The 20,969-nt window shown below is 40.6% G+C and overlaps 1 protein-coding gene across 1 annotated transcript; it reads right to left on the reverse strand.

Moving 5' to 3' along the window:
* Positions 1-474: 474 nt before the first annotated feature.
* Positions 475-20,889, reverse strand: COMMD6 (COMM domain containing 6). The gene is made up of 7 exons (XM_089680370.1): positions 20,783-20,889; positions 13,752-13,810; positions 8,867-8,932; positions 6,018-6,094; positions 4,075-4,240; positions 2,331-2,483; positions 475-904 (listed from the first exon to the last, which is right to left on the reverse strand). Exons 1-7 carry the CDS (start codon positions 20,808-20,810, stop codon positions 854-856), a joined length of 600 nt encoding a protein of 199 aa, XP_089536496.1. The 5' UTR covers positions 20,811-20,889; the 3' UTR covers positions 475-853.
* Between the last annotated feature and the right edge of the window lie 80 nt (positions 20,890-20,969).

Here is a 20,969-nt window from a genome sequence, read left to right on the forward strand (position 1 = left end):
GCACAGTAACCTAGAAGCTGACTGGTTATTATGCACAAAGTTTTAGTAAATCACTCCAAGTATGTTGGTGGCAATTTTGCAATTTAAATTGGTATATTGCTTTTTGCTCCCTTGATGTTGCTAATAAACCAAAGGGTATCTTTATAACATACTAACCTAAGGAATCCTTGATTTTTTTTTTTGTATTTGAAAAATTATTGGATAGGGAAACCGTATTATTTAGCACATTTAAAATGTTAGAGAAGTTTCTTAGCCAAGCGGATCTCCGGAGAAGGGTGCTGCACAGGCTGTCCTGTACACAAGGTACATGTGAGGCCAAGTGTAGGAAACGGTGTTCCTGTTGACAGACGTTAGGAATGCCAGTTCATACCAGAGACTTACTGTGCTGTATAGACTGTACAATCAGAACAATATGAAAGCTATGTCTGCTTCAAGAAAGAGCAGTGCAGTAAAAAGCAATGTAAACAGTTCATGGACAATATGAAATTAGATCACTTTATTTTGTGAACATTTGAACAATAAAAAATGTTCTTAGCCTATGCGTAGAAGGAAGCATTCATGAAAGCTCTTTACACAATTTGTAAGAAAAAAATATTAATAAAAAAGGCATTTTCTTAAGAGAACTGTACAAGAAAACATTCAAACATCTGGATACAGACTGTAGAATTATCTGTTGCTTGAAGTGTCTGATACATAAATGTTTGTGGAGAAGTTGGTCATCGCTGAGCTAATTTCCTGTCAAATTCTGGCAGTCACAATGATAGCAGGTAGAAATAAGGCCTATTATTAGGAGTAATCCAAGTGCAGGCATTTTTTTCTGTAGTTACAGGATGTCAGATTATTGCTGTTCATTTTAAACAGTTTCTAAAGCAGCAGACATCTCTTTGAATTGTTTGTGAAAATTCTAAAAAAGAATGTAAAAGTAAATTGGTGAAATATTTAATACTTCATTGCTTGATATGTAAAGATGATCCAATCTGTTCACAGAAAAGAACAAGTTTTAGCAACATACCCCCTGTACATACACTATTCACACTATTGTGTTTTGGTAGCCAGTGGAAATGCACTTTCATTCTGTCATTCACTGTAAACATACCAGCACAGTACAAGACATTTGTGGTATAAACTGCATGTCTGTTTTTCCATGTGTTTTGAGTAATAGAACTGAACTCTAGGAAGCAATGCCCCTCCCAAAAAATAATAAAATCAGCAGTTTTGACATGTCGACAACTTCACTGAATGCATGCTTGTTTTGGTTCAGTGACTAAGAAAGTTCTGAAACAAACAATTAACATTTTCAAATGGAGGTCAGCAATGTTAGCCTTCATGTTTGTCCCACGAAAAGATTACTTTAAAAGGGATTCTAAAGGTTGAATTATTTATTCTTAATAACAAACATGTTATACTTAGCTGCTCCTTGCAATGGGGGAGGAGAAGTACTTGCTTCTGAGTTGCGCTCCTGTGAATGGACACTGTTTGTTAACACACAGGGCTTGGTCAGGCTCCCTGCTCTTTCCTCATTGGATCACTGGATGAGATTGAGCCAGTGAGGAGATAGAGACTCGGGTAAGTATAAGGGGGTGCTGAGAGAATAGCTGCACCCAGAAGGTTTTTTACCTTAATGCATACAATGCATTAAAGGATAAGTTCACCTTTGGGAACATGTTACATCTTCCACCCGTTTTTTGGGTGCAACATGTAACATGCTTCCATAGCCACAGCTGCCACCTGCCATCCCCGCTCCCTCTGACAGATAGTACGGGGAGACTTATCTCCGTATTAACGGTCAAATTTGAAACCAGCGCGGTCATGCGGGGCTCCACCCATACAGCCACATCATTCATTCACTGAACTGCAAGTCCCGACAGCCTTAGCGGCTGTCGCGACTTGTAGTTTTCAATGAACTACCACAGCACTGTGGAGCACTGTGGTAGTTTATTGAAGCTTCCCGTCAGGATATCTGCTTGCTCATACATCCTGTACGGCAAGCACATATTCTGACAGGTCTGTAGGAGATCTACTGATCGCTGGTGTAATGCTTTCCAGGCCCCTGTAGACAAAAATAATAAATGCACATTTTTTACCTGCAGAAAAATGTGCATTTATTATTTTTGTCTAAAAGATGAACTTATCCTTGAAGGTAAAAAAATCTTCTGCCTTTAGAACCACTTTAAGCTATTAAAATTGCCCACTGAATTCTTTATATAGTGGGAACATGAAGTGACAGGAGGGTAGCTGTGTCCATTTTGCTTCCCAACTTTCTGAAAAGGTGGAATAACAAACTGAAATTTTAATCCAAAAAAAAAAAGTCAGCAGTAACTTTCACCAACCTGAAACTCAGCAATAGACATCTCAAAGACTTTATTTGTGACCTGACCAGAAGAATCTGCCACTTTTAATGACACAGTCACATATGGATGATTTAGGGATCGGCAGTTGTCTGAACTAACTGCCATTCCAATTTTCCACTGAAAATCGACAAGCTGTAAAAATATAAAACATATAGGACTGATGAATAACAATCAGTTAACCTCTCTTTTTTTCCATCAAAGGTCTCAAAGAATGCAAAATTATCTTGGGGTGGGTTTACAGCTGATAGTTTTAGCTTGTTGCAGTGCACATATGTTGCAGTGCCCCCACAATGTACTAATGTATGTTGTGATGCATTGCACCAGAGAGGTGTGAATGGGTGCTTAGACAGTTGTCACTGGAACGCATTCCCATACATTCAGGAACTAATATAATGATCACTGGGAAGCTCGTCAGGGAAACCTGTGTGTACCATGTAAAGCCACATATGAGTATTGTATTGATTTATCTGAGGCATGCTAAAGTCTCCATGAAAATCCAACTTGGGGCTTGTGAGCTTGAGCTTCTGTATATTTTGACAAAGCAAAAAAAGTAAAAATTCTGTAACAGTAGTACTTAAATTGTTTCTTGGGAATGCAGTTTTTTTTTGTATTAGTTGTGGAGTAGGGGGAGATTAGTCAAAATTTTACTGCGGCTTCTTTCTACAGTGCTTTGGGAAGATTCACTACCAGTCATGACTCAAACAAAAAAATAAAATATCTTAGTAAAGTGAGGAAGTGTTAGAACTTCTAAAAGGCATCTCATACATTTGTCAGTTTTTTTCTTTCAACCAATAGGTTGAACAAAAAAAAAAAAAAAAAAATTACCTGACTCCCCCATCCACACATTTGAGGTGGCTGGAGGAATCTTCCCCGCTGAGCTATTGTATTCTGACAGCAGGGAGACTGCCACGCTGTCAGAATACACTAATCAGTGCTGCATGGGAAATCAAACAGGGCAGTTGTACAAAATTCTATTAGTAGACAACCACAGTGTCCATGCTTGAATCAAAATTCTGAAGCAGCCGAATTTCGATGCATATATAGCCATCTTAAACAAAGTTTTATTAGCCATCTGTGCCTTCCTATGCAAGTGATGACTGCACCCCGATTTCTTATATGGACAGAGAAAGCAAAAAAAAAAAAGATTCTGACTCCCATTACCTAATCTACTAAGGAATATTTTTAAAAAATATTTTGCTTGCGGCTGGGTTTTAAACTGTGGCATACACACTGAATACTAGCCATACAAACGGAAACTTCAATACAAAATACTAGTGCAATATTACAACCAAATACATTCAGCATATGCAACATAATATTGTATAAATCAGTACCAAAACAAAACATAAGAATGTTATACAAACAAATATGGGTGAAGTCAGTAAAACACAATCAACAGTCTTCTGGTGCTATGGCCATTTATAACAACCTGCACCATATTCAAAAATTCCTATTGCCTTTTTTGATAACTTTGCACAGAGTGTCTGTATGTGAATAGCAGGAAAAATCTTACATTTGAGGAATGAAACAAAACAAGAGAGCGGTAGAAGGTACATTATACTTATATTTAAACATTTTTCATTAATTTTATAAAAAATGTAAGTTTAGTGACACTCTAAGAGGCAAAGTCACATAACTTTACCAGAATGTGTGCGTCTAATCCAATACTGATACCATGGTACGAGAATTGTAATCCATTTTATAATCTGTATATGAATCTTACTTGCAAGGCCGGTAACAAATCTTTGGATCCTTCATTCTCTAACAGAGTTTTTCCCTCCTCATTCCACACATGACGGATGACTTGCAAGATCTGCTTTGGCAATTTGTATTTGTTTACAACAAAATTTAATAGTGCATCACTTGAAAGTCTGTGCTTTGCAGCAGTACTGTACATCAAGAGAAAAAAAAATACTTAGAAGTGGGTGTTTTCGATCATACAAGTTAAAAATAAATTGCAAATACTATTACGACAGAGTAAATCCAGTTTCTAGGAACAATTATTCTATAAACTGCTACTGTTAACAAAAAAAACTTCAGTCTGCAAGTCCTGAAAATCTGCTATACTTTTCGTACTAGATCAATTTCCCACAAGCCAGAGCTTCTGAGTAAGACAAGAGCTTCTTTCCACCTTCTGTACTGTGCATCCTTTCTTCTTGGAAACCACAAATCAGGGGATTGAATAATGTAAAATAAAAGTAGGGACAGGCACAAGTATAACTTAAAATTAAGGATAAGTCTCCCCGTACTATCTGTCAAATTTGAGTGTACTCTGAGATATTTTGTTTTGCAGCTATCCTGAGACTATTTAAAGCACAACTCCAGGAGAAAAAAACTTTTGTGGATAATCTTATTATCCACTTTTTTATATTATGGTATTAAATAATACATGCACATAATACACAAGAAACAATTACTCACACACATAAATTCTACTGAAGTAGACTCTAAACTTGAGTGCTCAACTCCCTCTGCTGGTCAAAAATCATAATGCACATCCACGTAGTGTACAAGTCACACTACCTAATGACATTTGCATAAGGATGATTAATACTTTGAGTTATCTGTGGCCCTATGAGAGCAAACAACTTGGTCAGCAAATTCACAGACTGTACAGAATCTTCAAGGCAGCCAGACTTGGCACGTGAAGGGCAGGATTGGCAGATACTATCTGCACCTGTTCTGGTGTGCAATGCCAACTTAAAATGGACCCATCATTTAATGACTGATTACATGCTGCGCTTAATATGGGGGCTGCCATAGCTGACCTTCAAAACCCCAAGACAAGCATGCAGATCAGTAAAATCAGAGTCACTTACTTTATCTGCAAACTATTTTCAGGAAAGTATTGATACAATTGGATGTGCACAGCAGCCAGAAAGCCAGCATTTTCAGGCAAGCAAAGGCAACCATCAGAAAATATATATATAGTATGGACATGTGAAAGAGCTGCTGGTACTGCTGATAGCAACTAAGCTGTTTTTCCTCTTAATTCTGTCAGCTTGCCATATGTAAAACTAGAAGGTTTGCATTTCATAGTTTTGCACATTGGGCCAATGTCCCACTAGTGATTGTTTTGCTGACAACACCTCACCAGTGAGAAAAACTGCTAAAATGTGCAGTGAAAATACTCACCTGTTTTTATCTGTTGCTTCCTTGCTGGCTGGATGAGCATGGCATATAGCTAGTGAAGGAGCAACACATGTAAACTGGCGAGTATTTTATTGCCCTGCTGTACTCTACTTATTGATTCTGTTGCTGGCAACAGCTAGAAAAAGAATACCATAGAATCTTGGCTCAGATTTGGTTATGGGAGATGCAAGGTAAACTATTGCTAAATTGCTGCAAAATACAGAAAAGGGGTACATTCACACTATGGTGTTGCTGTAATGTGAGTGTTACAGCAATGCATATTGTATACATTGGTGTGATGTGGTGCCATTTATTTGTATGGCACCCAATCACACCTTGCTGATGGATATGCATTGCAGAACAAGGCAATGCATCAAAGTGTGGTGTGCTGCCAAAAAATGAGAGAGATGATAGAGACGATAGCGGTGATAGAGAGAAACATATTTCTGCCAGGTTAATTGGCTATTGGCTCTTACATCAATACCTTCCTGGCATGGTGCAATTTCTTATCCATCTACAGTGTTATTGGTTTACCTGAAAAGGCAGGTCACTGCATTGATCACATTTCTAACTTCATCAGCGCTGGTTTCCACACCAACCGCTTGAAATCTCTGTTAATAAAGATGACAAAAATGTGAAGATTTTGTTGATATTGGTAAAACAAAGAGAAATGGAAGTCATAGGTCTACAATAGAAGACATTTTCCTACACTGAGCTGACAGGAAAAGGCTACATTGGCACACATCCAATGCAAAAATGTAGCAAAGGATCATATTTTGGGGAAACAGGACAGAAGTTGCAAAGAAGGATGAATCTGCAGAGGCACAACATCAAGGAACATAAGGAAGATGAGTTCTGCACACCTGTGGACATCATTTCTCACAACCAGACCACACTAACCCTAGGTTCACACCAAAACGTTTTCCGCAGCATTTTCCAATTTATGGAAATGCAGTACAGTCCCATTTAACATGATTTCCTATGGGCCACGTTCACATCTCCGCATTTTCACCAGATACGTTTTTTGGAGAGGGTCAGGGACTTTTTTTGAAAGCAAAAAGTTGCGTTTTTGGTTCTATAGACTTCAATGGAAACGCTGCAGAAAAGCATGTAGTGCATGCGTTTTGAATATGCCTAGCAACAAGAAAAAAACGTGACCCGCATAAAAAAAACGCATCGTGCAAGAACGCAAAATGCACCTCAAAAATGCAGTACTGAAACGGGTCAAACGCAACCTGCACAGGTGTAAATCTAGCCTTAGAGGGACCTCAATGTCTTAGTTCTTAAAGGGAATTTCAAAACTACTCACGAAAGAAAAACTTTTGAACTAATAATGGCAGTTCTACTTGACACAAAAGATAATGGTCTAAATCTAGACCTGGGTTTACTAAATAATTATCCAACAGTTTTATGACCCCCTCTGTGTATGTCCTCCCCTCCAGTCTATAGTTCCTTCTCTGTTTGTTTGTTTTTTTCCTCAGAGATGGTCTTATTTTAACACTCTGCTAAAACTTGGTGCATTAGTACTGCTTGGACCTTGAAGAAGGAGGTACACCCTGAAAGCCTTTCCTGAAAAATTGTAAGTTAGTGCAAGTAAAAAAAAAATAAAAAGTATCACGGACAGTACTCAATTGTTTCCGTGCATTAATACGACTACAAACACCTCTATTCCTCAACAGTAATTGTTAACTTGGATTAAAATTTAACCTATGAAAACATTGTTGCCGTGAAACAGCAAGGATGTCTGCAGGTCATTTTAGTTTTCTGACTGAGCATTCTGGAAGCCTAAAATCCTGGAGAAGTTTGGAATACACCAGAGCTAACAGGTCTGTACCTGCCATTGCTGACAACAATCATATCCCCCTTCTAGATTTTTTTTATTTTTTTTTACCTTAGATCTACTTTAAAGTGGTTCTAAAGCCTTAAGGTTTTTCAATGTAATGCATTCTATGCATTAAGGTGAAAAACCTTAAGAGCTGCAAAATCCCCCCCATTCTTACCAAAGCCTGATCTGATTCAGCGATTAACATGAAAGCAGCAGCTCTCACCATTGTCTCCCTCCTTCTTAGTCAATACAAATGTTGTGCCAAGGGAGTGGGAGGGCAGGGCCGAGCTGCCCGCTCTGTGTCAATGGACGTAGACAGGGTGGCTCGGGAGCTAGTCTGCACAGGTGCCCCTATGGAAAAAGGCTTTCCCTGTGGGCCCCCGCCAAAGAGAAGGGGCCAGGATTGCCATCAGGGGACCCCAGAACAGGAGGATCGGGGTTGCTCTGTGAAATACCATTGCACAGAGCAGGTAAGTATAACATGTTTCTTATTTTAATTTTTAAAAAAATGAAGTTTTAATGTCACTTTAACCACACACCCCCACCCTATAGCAGACGTACTGCTACAGGGTGGCAGGGATGTGCAAAAATCACGTATACGTACGTGATTTGCATCTCCGGGTAGGGGGAACACGCTGTCCTACCTGCGCCGCTATTGGCTGCTGAACATGGCAATCACCGGGTCCTGGCCAGCGATTCTTGGCTGAGACTTGGTGATCATTGGCAGAGCTGACAGGGGAGATACCTATGTGTAAACAACACAGGTCTCTCTCCTGTCAGCATAGACATGCTGCTTTGTATTTCTCTGCACAGCAGGGAAATACAAAGCAGTATGTCTCCCTAGTAAACCACAACACAGCATATAATGTAAAACGCAAACAGCACACAGTTAATCCTTTGATCGTCCCAGATGTTAACCCCTTCCTGCCTAGTGTCATTAGTACAGTGTCAGTGGTTTTTATTAGCACTGATCACTGCATTTGTGCCACTGGGGATGTCAGTGGCAGTTAGTCAGTTCCCAACCAGTGCCAGAATGCCCACTGCAGTCCCGCTAAAAGTCACTGATCACGGCCATTACTAGTATATAAAAACAAAAAATTCCAGTATATATACCGCCTTTTGTGGACACTATAACTTTCACATAAACCAAATTTACACATATTGGGGTTTTTTTTTTTTTCGCAAAGACATGTAGCAGAATATAGTTTGGTCAAAATTTATGAAGACATTTTATTTTCTTAATTTTTTTACTGGATATGTTTTATAGCAAAAGTCAAAAATATTGGTTTTTTTTTTCAAAAATGTTGGTCATTTTAATTTTATAGCGCAAAAAATAAAAACTGCAGAGGTGATCAAATACCACCAAAAGAAAGCTCTACTTGTGCGGGAAAAAATGACTTACATTTTATTTATGTACAGTGTTGCATGACAGCGCAATTTTCAGTTAAAGTAACGCAGTGCAGTATTGCAAACAATAGCCTGGTCAGGAAGGGTAAATCCTCTGGAGAGCAAGTGGTTAAGTAAACAATGCTTTTCTTTTTTCTAGTCTATACCATACCTGACAAAAATGAATCTGATCCACTCCAACACTCTGACACTGCAGACAGGTAACAATTTGCTGACACTTAAAAAAAAAAAAAAAAAAAAAAAAAAAAAGGAGATAAGTGAAATCTTTATTTCTTAATACAAATTATGTAACATCAAAAAAAGGTGAACTATTTTGTAATTTGTTCGGGAACAAAGCACAGTTTTCTCCAGGTCAGCTGTATACATTGAAAGAATTCCAGCAAGCTTGATAGCTATATATTCAGAAAAGGCACACCAGGGCACTTGCCAAGATCGTTCTGGTAATTGGGATGGTTTGCTTTTATTATAATCACATATTTAGTCCCAGGGTTGGAAAAATGAATGCAGCGCAAAGACTCTCCTTTATGCATGTGATTCTCTTTACAAGTATTTCAACAAAGGAGCAACCTCTGATGCAGTAAATCTAAGGACATTGACATATCCTGTGCAAATGGGTTCCTGCAATTTTTAAAGGCATAAATAGGTACATCAAATTTATATGATAATCCTGATCAACTTTAATGGCCAATACTTGCTTTCAGATTTTGCTGGAAAAGGATTTGTAATTCTGTGCGATTTATTTTCAGTAGGACAGGTGATCAATGTAGTCCCTGATTAATACTGCATCTCATTACATTAAGGTTGATAGGATTAGTAGTTTACAGAACAAAGATAATGCTGTTTGGGCTTTTTTAGCCTTGCTCATAGGAAGTGACTGTATTTCAAGATCTACAGATATTTTCCCCACTTCATGAAAATGTTCTTAGCTTGAAAACAGGAAACTAATGCAACCACACATCTAAGGACTAGAAGGTGGTGATATATTATTTTGCTTTTGTGTTTAGTTATCTTACAGTTGCAGCATAAAGCCCTTCATGGAGCTGCCCAGATAATGCATTTATAGAAAACGGTGCTTTTTTTTTTTGAAGCAGCAATGTATTTTATGGCTATGTTTTTTTTTTTATATTAACCGTAAGAAGCATATTTATAAAGAAATGACGTAAAATAACATTCTCCAGCATCTGGTTTTTAGTGAGAAAAGGTGCTTACTGTAAAATAAACCCTATCTATATCCAAAGTACTGAACTTCAGTTTTTACACAGGTTCAACACTTGAAAAGTTATCAAAGAATTGCAGGTATGGATATTTTTGCCTGGTTTTATTAGTCCAGCATGGGCCAATGTAAGTATACATAAACTATGCCTAGAAATCAAGCACCTGGTTTCTCAAGTTCTTCAAAAAGCTCACTGCCCAGCCAAACAATACAATGAACTAATGTCCATAGGGTTTGGGAACCTTGAATTGTATTCTATTTCCCCCCTACCTTCAATTTAAACAGTAACTCCACTTTTGTTGTGAAAAAAAATACACAATACCCTCTGGGAGATCTACAGTATGTACATTGCAAGGATTTTACCAAACGGTGTTGCACTGTCCTACTGGTTTCTGTTCTTAAAGTGCTACTAAAACCACAACAGTAAAATCTGGCTGTACATGCAGTAAAGAAGTCTTGTTATACTCACTGTGGAACCTAAAGGGTTAATCCTCATTGTGTAAAAAGGCTGTTTGATCAGGTCTTCTCTGATCTTCCCCTTCTTCTGCAGTCCCCAACCCAACTGCTGATAGAACAGAGGCTAGGGGGCAAGCTGCACATGCTCAGTTTGGGGTGTATTGCTAGAGAGGTTTTTTTTTCCTTCTTGGGACTGTCCAGAAAGAGGGTCAAGGGTTATGCAGCCTCACTGGATAATCAGGGGAGAATGAAAGCACCCCCTACATGCTTTAACCAGTGCTCTGCTGGACACTGATAGCCACAAAACTGCTCTGACTGCTGATGAGCTGTATGTTCTGTGTACTGTGAATGCAGGCTCCTGGGTTTAGTAACACTTTAAGACAAAACTGTATATTCTACTATATCCTTGGAACTCTGCTTAATTCAGATTCCTCCATCCACACATCAGAATACACTGCAACCAGTAATTGAGGTAGATTGTTCCCTTCCTCCTAGATTGTAAGCTCTGACAAGCAAGACCCCCTGTTTCCTCTTGTAACAAATTGTATTGTAACTAATATCTGCCTTAATTTTGTAAAGCGCTGTGCACACTGTTGGCGCTATATAAACCCTGTATTGTAATAATAATAATTTTCCAACATCAAGCAATCAACTTCTTTTGAGTGGGGATGGCCACACATTGAATGGATTTAATTAAGTGTTCAGCTAGCTTTAGATTCTTTAACTCTACGAACGCTGTTTCTCCATGGCTACTGGCTGCTTTTATCTGCCCCCCACCCCCCATCCGCACGCTGTCTGTCCTTCCTTCCATTTACCTTTTCCCCGTTTTTCTTTTCCTTCTCTCCCAGTTTCTATCTCCTGGGTTTCATAGGGGTCTGGAACAGATAGTCCCACGTTCGTCTCCCACCTTCAGTGGCTGCAGCCATATACCTTGGTTGCCTAGATCCCATTACACCTCATGTCACCGCTTTTATGCTTGTTACAATGTTAAGAATCTCACATTCTAACATCGATATCAATGATTGCACACTTGGTAAGTCCCAGAACAAAATATATGCATACAAACCATTTGGAAAATTGATACAAATTCACTGAATGGGGAAAAAAGGCCCCAAAGTATTTTTTGCTGTAATGCATGAACACACGGGTTGATTTACTAAAACTGGAGAGCGCAATATCTGGTGCAGCTGTACATTGTAGCCAATCAGATTCTAACTTCAGCTTGTTCAATTAAGCTTTGATAATAAAACCTGGAAGTTGATTGGTTTCTATGCAAAGCTGCACCAGATGTTGCACTTTCCTGTTTTAGTAAATCAACCCCACTGTGGTGAAAATCCCACATGTAAACCTACAAAAAATCCCTAATACCCATTTTTAAGATCATTCCTTGAAACAAAAAAAAAATGCAAGTGACTTCCATTATTGCATATAAACATGTAAATGGGCACTAAAACACAGAAGGTTAAATAGGCACTTACAGATCTTTCAAGGCTCACAGGTTATTGTACCAAAGTGTTTATTGGTCATAAAAAGCTCTTCATCATTTTACCCATGAAACTCTGGACAGATCAGAAAACAAAATCTTTTATGGGTCACTAGGGGTGGATTGATTGCAGTAACATGCCGTAAAATGTGCAGTATAGCCAAGCATGTGTATTTGTGTTTTGGTGCCATCTATTTTAAATGGTACATAAACACACATACACAGTGCACCATAACACACATATAAAGCACATAATATATAACACTCTGTGCACTGTGGTGTTTTTGAAAAAAGATGTAGAAGCAATGTTAATTCAGCCTAGGGGGTTGTTTGTGAAACACTGCCATTTAACCCAACAATGTAGTTTATGTAGTTCATGGCAGAAAAGCCTCAGACTACCCCCTGCATTTTGATTCTAGACAATAATGTTTTTTTAATGTTTAGTCAAACATTGAAATAAACAAACAAACAATCAGCACAAGAGACATCAATCATATTATCAACGTGAAGCGTCCCTTCTGCTGAGGGCTGCTGCTTTAGTTGAAATCCTCTGTCTCTGCCTGCTAATTGTACACTGTTCTGGCTGGAGAGGACACTGTAACTGAGGACCTGCAATGTAAGGAACTCCCTGCTTCTGTCTTATTCAGTCTAAGATTTCTAAATCTCTTCTGTTAAAGTTTGACTATTACAGCCATCAGATCACTTGTCCTCAGGGAAGGATGGGGGTTTAACATGAGAAAGCAAATCCCTGCAAGTCTACCAACATAGCTGCCTCCATGCAAAACTCAAAAAAATACAAACGTAATGGGGAAAAGATCAACTGCAGGGAGCCCACAGGCAATACTGGAGACTAGATCTCCATTTCCTGCTTGCTTTTTTTGTGTACATCTTCCACAGATTAGGTCTTTCTTAATTCCTGTTCTATCTGACAACAATTAACTGGAAAAGAAATGAGGGGAAAGCTCACCAATATAGTAGTAAAAACCTGGCAGAGGGTCTAACTTTTGCATTCTCCAATAAACATTGTTGCAGTCTATGGCCACAGGGGGGAATATTAGTAACAGGTATACAGACAACAAAGACTTGACAGAGATTCTCACCCTTTATTATTCTATCGGAAACTAAAAGTTGTGCCTATATTCAGCCTTAAAGTATTACAAAACCCAGGTTCCTGCATTATTATTATTATACAGGATTTATATAGCGCCAACAGTTTGCTCAGCGCTTTACAATATAAAGGTAGACAATACAGCAACAATACAGTTCAATACAAGAGGGTTAGGAGGGCCCTGCTCCTTAGAGCTTACAATCTATCACTATGTCTGGTCTCCCACAGTACACAGAGCATGGAAGATTTATCATTTTAGTTAACAAACTGATAAATACCTTTTCTCATCAGCAGTATGTAGCAGTCTTGTGACTTCAATTAGTGTCTGGCTGAGCACAGGTTAAAGCTTGTAGGAGGAGTCTTCATTCTCCTTTGACTGTCCTATGAGGCTGCATGACTCCTGACCCTCTGTCACATCACCCCTGACCCTCTGGACATCACTGATTGGCCCTGTGCTGATTACATGCACCCTCCCAAAGAAAAAAAAAAACCTCTCTAGCCATACACACCAAACAGAGCATGTGCAGAGGGACTCCTACAGCTCTGTACTATCAGCAGATGGATTAGGGACAGTAGAATAAGGGGAGGATCAGAGAAGACAGGATCAACTAACCTTTTTACGCAATGCAGAGGATTAACCCCTTAGGTTCTACAGTGAGTATAACCAGCATGCTTTACTGTATATACAGTCTGGATTTAGTGTTGTGGGTTTAGTAACACTTTAACAAGAAAACACATACGATTTAATAAACACATTATTAATGTAAATGACTTACCAGTTCAGCAAACAGGTCAGGTGGTAAAGATTTAATCAATTTGCTGGACTTTTCGAAGCCTGTAAGAAATATTTTGCGAGATTGATGGCTCTTTGGTTTACAACATTAGGCAGAAAGCCATGCTGCTGTTCATAATAAAACAATCAGTACACTGGGTCAATTACACCATAGTGATTACTCCACGCATGCATGTTACCCTTCATTTATAAATGCATTGTGTAGCCGGTAGTGTTCCTCAGAGAGAGATCTGCTCTAAGACCAACCCTGGGTGAGCCCAGAGAACAACGCTGACAAATTGATGCCACTGCTGCTTATTGCATTAATATACTTTTAATGAAAGGAGCACTGATGATACCACCATGAGCCTCATTCACGTCTAGAATGTTTTAGATGGGTTTTTGTTCCTAAGCCTACATAGGACAATGCTGAGCAATAAGAACTCATTTCTTTTTAGGGTTCATGTACACTGCAGCTGATAAACTGATGTTCAGGAGCTTTTCTGCATTTTTGTGTTTTAGCAGCCCCTGAACTCTCCCTAATGTTTTCCTATGTGTCCATGTACACTATGTCATTTACAGGCAGTTGAGTTTACAGTGGTTTTTTTTTAATGCACCAAACTTGCGTTCAGGAGTAGATTTTATCAGCATTTCAAACGCCAAATGCTTGTAAATGCAGCTAACCACGTTTATAAGTGTTTGCGTTTAGAAACGGTTTTTAACTGTTCTGTATCCAAATGCTGTCCAGAGCCTTTTTTCATCATCAGAAATGCATGCAAAGCGTTTTCCATGTATTCAAATGAACCTAGTACACCAGCGCAGTCAGTTCCAGGTTTTACGTGAAGAAAAAAAAAAAAATGGTAGAACATGCTGCATTATGCTCATGATGGGATTCATAGTGAATACAACCAGAAAAGATAGGTAATCTCAACACATACTGCTGTCTCTGCTTCTGCTCTCTCTGCCTCTCTCAAAATGTCTGAAATAGTTAATTTTTTACTGTTTTTCAGTGCATTCTGGGCATTTTGGAGGGTCTCCTGAGGTTATCGTAAAAAAACACTTCTAAACGCAAACGCTCATAAAAGCGGCTAAACAGACGTTTTTTAACCTGTTTTCAAGCAGTCAGTTTCCATCGTTCAGAAGTGTTTTCCAAACGTCCCGTGTACATGGAGCCTTACATCTCTGTGCTCAGTTACTCAAAGCCCAAAAGGATTCATGGGCTTTTTTTGCAGATGTGGTTTGCATTTTTGGCTCCCCGATTTCAATGGAGGCACCTGGAAATGCGCAATACAAGTGTTTTTGTGTGTCTTTGCACCTGATGCACCAGCTATTCTTTTCTGGTATCCTCTCCCTCTCTTCCCACCCAGCAGCCTGCAAACACATGCACAAAAGCTTATAAAGCATTTAAGATAAACACATGTGCAAGCATGTAAAATAAAATGCCTGTAAAAACGCTTCCCTCAGCACTTACTAGGTGTGAATGGAGGCTTAGAGCGGGCCCCTGGCAATGAGCATGGACAACATTAACCTCTAGCCCCAAGGTTGAGTGCTGCAGGTTATCATCCAATCTGAATATCTTGTGGCAGAAAAGTACTAAGGGGAAGGCTCCAGATTAAATATTAAAAAAAAAAAAATGTATAGAGATCTTGATTATCAGTGGAGAGGTTGGTCTCATCATGTGATTGGGATCTCCTCCTTTTGGCATTTTCCCCCAATAATTCATTAATATGTGTGGGGCTCCACTTACATTGGAGTCCTGAAGCAGGCAATGCAGAGGGCTTGTTTTAGAAAACTCTGCAGTGTGTTTTACAATGTGACATTTTTAGGCAACATTCACGGGGATGTTTGTATCGGTTTATATCCAACATCAGCTAAACGCCTGTAATCTGAACTTGAAAAAGTTTAAGTATTTCCTGCAGATAGTTGCAGTTTGTAAAAGAGTTTAGTTGTGTTTAGGTGCCTTAGTCTCTTTTTATTTTAACTCAGAAAAGGTTTATTGAACACTGATAGAAAATAACAATGACATTGGGAAAAAAAATGAGAAAACATCTACCTGCAAAAACTAGAACTCCAGCATTGACAGCAAGTTACATATCTTTGGGTACATCAAGCACGCTATGTATGGTAACTTTGATCAATAAATGACGGCAACAATAGTAATACATGTTACTAGTTTCCCAACACCTACACAGCAGAAAAATACAAAGTATCACACCAGTCCCTCCAAGTGCAGCTTTAGGCAAGGGTCAATCATAGTGGCTATGCCTATACTAAAAGCCTATCTAGGATGAGGTCAAGTGGGGTGAGCCCAGGAACTGCCAACCAGTTGTCCCATAGCTTCTCAAATTTCTTCAGGCATCCTCCATGCTGAAATATGACCTTTTCTAGCCTAAGAGTATCTCCCATAAGGTTACGCCATTCCCTATGAGTTGTGGCGTGATCAGACTTCCAATATTTCAGAAGTCGCCTAGCCTGAAAGAGTGCTCTGTTAATAGCAAGCAAGCTCATCCAATATACAACAGGCGGGTTCAGCTGGGATTGTAGTTTGAAAGACCCTATTTATAGTGTCCAGTAATGTTGTGCTTGATGTTCGAGTTGAACGCTTTGACAGTGCATTGTGATTGGCCAAAGCAATGCAATGCTTTGGCCAATTACAGCACAAGATGACAGCGGTGTTAAGAGCAGAGCAGTTTTTTTTTTTTTAGTTGGCGGTGGTGGCAGGCATCCTGATTGACGTTGGATATACTTTGAGGGACATTTTTTTTTTTTTGTAAATAAAAGGACTTGTCAGACTGTCTTCTGTCATTTTTTACTACGCTTTTTTTGTGAATGAGTAGCAGTACCCCATACTCATTCGCATAGGGTGGGGGAGGGCCAGGATCTGGGGGCTTCCAGATTCCAATAAGTCCCCTGCCCACAGACCCCCACAACCACCGGCCATGGTTGTGAGGAAAGAGGCACCAGGGGAACCCCCCTACCGCCCCATGTTAAGGCCATGTGGCCTGGTATGGTTCAGGAGGGTGGGGGGCGCTCGCTCATCCCCCCCTTTCCTGACCTGCCAGGCTGCATGCTTGGATAAGGGTCTGGTATAGAATTTGAGGGGGACCCCCATGCCATTTTTAAAACATTTTGGCATGAGTGTTCCCCTCAAAATCCATACTAGTCCTGACAGGCTTCATATAGACAGAGGGGGACCTCAAGCCATTTTTTCTATTATTTTAATTGCCCGCAATTCTTATTACATTCAGCTGTGACCGGGGAAACCCGCTGACAGCTGAAACATTATTATTATTATTATTATAATACTGGATTTATATAGCGCCAATAGTTTGCTCAGTGCTTTACAATATAACAGGAGACAATACAGTTCAATACAAGAGGGATAGGAGGGCCCTGCTCCTTGGAGCTTACAATCGAGGAGACATTAACCACCTCCCGCCCGCCATATAGTAATATGACGGGCGCAAGGTGGCTCTCTCGTTCTGGGAAGACGTCATATGACGTCCTCCCATTCTCACTGCGCATGTGCAGCTCAGGGAGCGCGCATGCGCGGCTCAGGGAGCACGCGGCGATCGGCGGTGCGCTGTGTCCCTCGGACACAGCGGATCACCGATCGCGGAAAGAGCCGAAGATGTCGGCTCGGTCATGTGATCAGCTGAGTCCAATTGCAGCTGATCACATGTAAACAGGGAAATGCTGGTTATCGGCATTTCTCTCCTCTCGATTTGTCACGCTGACAGCTCGAGAGGAGAGCCGGTAATCGGCTTTCCGCGGAGGGGACATGTACACTGATCATCAGGGCACTGATGATCAGTGTGCCCTGATGATCAGTGTGGCCCCAGAAGTGCCACCTGTCAGTGTCCATCAGTGCCAGCAGTCAGTGCTCATCAGTGCCTCGTGCCAGTGCCCATCAGTGCCACATATCAGTGCCTACAAGTGCAGATCAATGCCACATGTCAGTGCCCATCTGAGCTGCCTTTCAGTGTTACCCATCAGTGCCACCTATCAGTGCTGCCAGTCAGTGCCGCCTATCAGTGCTGCCAGTCAGTGCCATATATCAGTGCCATGTATCAGTGCTGCCTGTCAATGCCCATCAGTGCCACCTACCAGTGCCTGCTCATCAGTGCCACCTATCAGTGTCCATCAGTGCAGCCTATCAGTGCCCATCACAGCAGCCTCATTAGCGCACATCAGTGAAGGAAAAAAATCACTTATTTACAAAATTTTAAAACAAAAACTAAGAAAAAACATTTTTTTTCAAACTTTTCAGTTTTTTTTGGTTTGTTTAAGAAAAAAACCCAGAGGTGATTAAATACCACCAAAATAAAGCTTTATCTGTCACAAAAAAATTATAAAAATTTCATATAGGTACAGTGTTGCATGACAGCGTAATTGTCATTTAAAGTGCGACAGCGCTGAAAGCTGGAAATTGGCCTGGGCAGGAAGGGGGTATAAGTGCCCTGTAGGCAAGTGGTTAAAGAATGTTTTCACTACTAAAATACCACGACTTAATAATATAACTCATGAGGTATTTTAGTAGGGTTTTTTGGAAAAATGCTGTGCAGTATCTTACCACATACTTGGATGCAGTAATATACCGCTTAGTGAATTGTCCCAGTTCATTTTAGGGTGGAACATGTTCCCAATACTGCAGCTGCTGCCTGATCCCCCCTCTCCCTATGACAGAAGTATGGGGAGAAGTTCCCTAGCTGTTACTTTTTAAAACCAGTGTGGCTATGCGGGGCTCCGCTCACATGGCTGTGTCATTCATTCACAGAGTTCTGTGAATGAATGAACTACACATCCCAATAGCCTTAGCGGCTGTCGGTTTGTATTTCTCAATGAACTGCCATGGTGCTGTGGGCTAGTCTCAATGAATTGCCATGATGCAGCAGACTAGGACATTTTGCTAAAATTTCATTGCAGCAACTCAGTAGTTAGTATGTCCCCCACGTGCTTGTATGCATGCTTGACAACGTTGGGGCATGCTCCTAATGAGACGACGGATGTTGTCCTGGGGTATTTCCTCCCAGATCTGGATCAGGGCATCACTGAGATCCTGGACAGTCTGAGGTACAACCTGGTGGTGTCGGATGGACCAAAACATGATATCCCAGAGGTGTTCTATTGGATTTAGGTCAGACAAGCGTGGGGGCCATTCAATGGTATCAATTCCTTCATCCTCCAGGAAGTGCCTGCGTACTCTCGCCACATGAGGTCGGGCATTGTCGTGCACCAGGAGGAACCCAGGACCCACTGCACCAGTGTAGGGTCTGACAATTGGTCCAAGGATTTCATCCTGATACCTAATGGCAGTCAGGGTACCATTGTCTAGCCTGTAGAGGTCTGTGCATCCCTCCATGGATATGTCTCCACAGACCATCTCTGACCCACCACCAAAATGGTCATGCTGAACGATGTTACAGGCAACATAACATTCTCCACGGCTTCTCCAGACCCTTCATGTCTGTCACATGTGCTCAGGGTGAACCTGCTCTCATGTGTAAAAAGCACAGGGCGCCAGTGACAGATTGGTGTTCAGTGGCAAATGCCAATTGAGCACTATGGTGCCGGGCAGTGAGCACAGGATCCACTAGAGGACATCGGGCCCTCAGACCACCCTCATGAAGTCTGTTACTGATTGTTTGGTCAGAGACATTCACACCAGTGGTCTGCTGGAGGTCATTTTGTAGAGTTCTGACAGTGCTCATCCTGTTCCTCCTTGCACAAAGGAGCAGATACCGGTCCTTCTGATGGCTTAAGGACCTTCTATGGCCCTGTCCAGCTCTCCTAGAGTAACTGCCTGTCTCCTAAAATGTCATCCATGCTCTTGAGACTGTGCTGGGAGCCACAGCAAACCCTCTGGCAATGGCACATATTGATGTGCCATCCTGGAGGAGTTGGACTGCCTGTGCAACCTCTGTAGGGTCCAGGTATCGTCTTATGCTACCAGTAGTGACACTGACCCTAGCCAAATGCAAAACTAGTGAAAACAGTCAGAAAAGATGAGTAGGGAAAAAAATGTCAGTGGCCTCCACCTGTAAAATCATTCCTGTTTTGGGGGTCAACTCATTGTTGCCCATCTAGTACACCTGTTGTTAATTCATTAACACCAAAGCAGCTGAAGCTGATTTAACCCCTCTGCTACTTAACTGACCAGATCAATATCCCAAGAGTTTCATTGATTTGATGCTATATTAAAAAAAGTGTTCCTTTCATTGTTTTGAGCAGTGTACAAAACCTTTTTTTTGGATAGGGTGGGGAGGGATTAGAACACCTGTTAAGCCAATCATAGATGAGTCAAAAACCAAACAACCATTTCAAAGCATTAATTTTTTGCATCATTAGTGTGCAGCTGCAACACACAATTTTCTTCTGAAAGTGCCTGATCCAACATGCTGGATCTGGAACAAATAATGGCACAATTGTATGAGCTATTTTTATTTTTCGAGTGATGTAATGTTAAGTTTTCTCATTATCTATGGCCTGCCTTGGGTTTTTATTGCTGGCTGTTCCCATTAGGCACCCTCTCAATTTGTCCTGGTAACCTGAACCGAACCTGAAAGAAAACCCCACATCTTGGGTTGTCACTAGAACAGGAATAGAGGATAAATATTTCAATAGGACACTAGTTCCAGTGACAACCTGGGATTCCCTGACTTTGGAGGGATTTCCTCTCACTTCCTGTTTTGGATCTGGGACGGGAAGTGAATGGAAATCTCTCAAATGGGACACAGATTGCAAAAAAAAAAAAAATAGACAGGCCTTATACCCTCCCTTATTCCATCCAAAATAAAGAGAAAAGGTTTTGCCTTTAGTTCTACTTTAAGACATAAAACTGTATATGTACTAAGGTGGTGATAGCACAGGTAAAGAATAAACTGTGAGAGATAACACCTATAACTCCATTCACAAATGAGAAGGATCCCTGTGACACACAGATCCAAGGCCATATCTGTGCACACACCTGGGAGTGTCCCTGGCCCAAACGCATGTCATCTATAGCTAAGCAGACACGTGATCTCAACCACCTACCTGCTCCTGACAGCTCCCTCTCCAACATCCTTACACCACAGTGTGACAGCACTATTTCCCATCATACCCAGCGACTGTCACATGAGCTCTAAACCATATGACTGCAAACGTGACAGTAGCAGCCATCTTTGTACCTGGAACAAGTGCCAGTGATGTACTCAGCATATTGCTATGTAATGTAACAAAA

The sequence above is a fragment of the Staurois parvus genome, unplaced genomic scaffold, assembly GCF_062004578.1.
Source record: "Staurois parvus isolate SC_StPar_1 unplaced genomic scaffold, SC_StPar_1.0 ptg000243l, whole genome shotgun sequence".
Classification (NCBI taxonomy): domain Eukaryota; kingdom Metazoa; phylum Chordata; class Amphibia; order Anura; family Ranidae; genus Staurois; species Staurois parvus.

Coding starts and splice junctions, on each gene's coding strand:
- COMMD6 (XM_089680370.1), bottom strand. CDS start 20,810: ATGTTGGAGAGGGAGCTGTCAGGAGCAG. Junction 8,933..13,751: donor CTGACCTGTTTGCTGAACTG/GTAAGTCATTTA, acceptor TTTTTTTTTAAG/TGTCAGCAAATTGTTACCTG. Junction 2,484..4,074: donor ATTTGTTACCGGCCTTGCAA/GTAAGATTCATA, acceptor ATATTTTTACAG/CTTGTCGATTTTCAGTGGAA.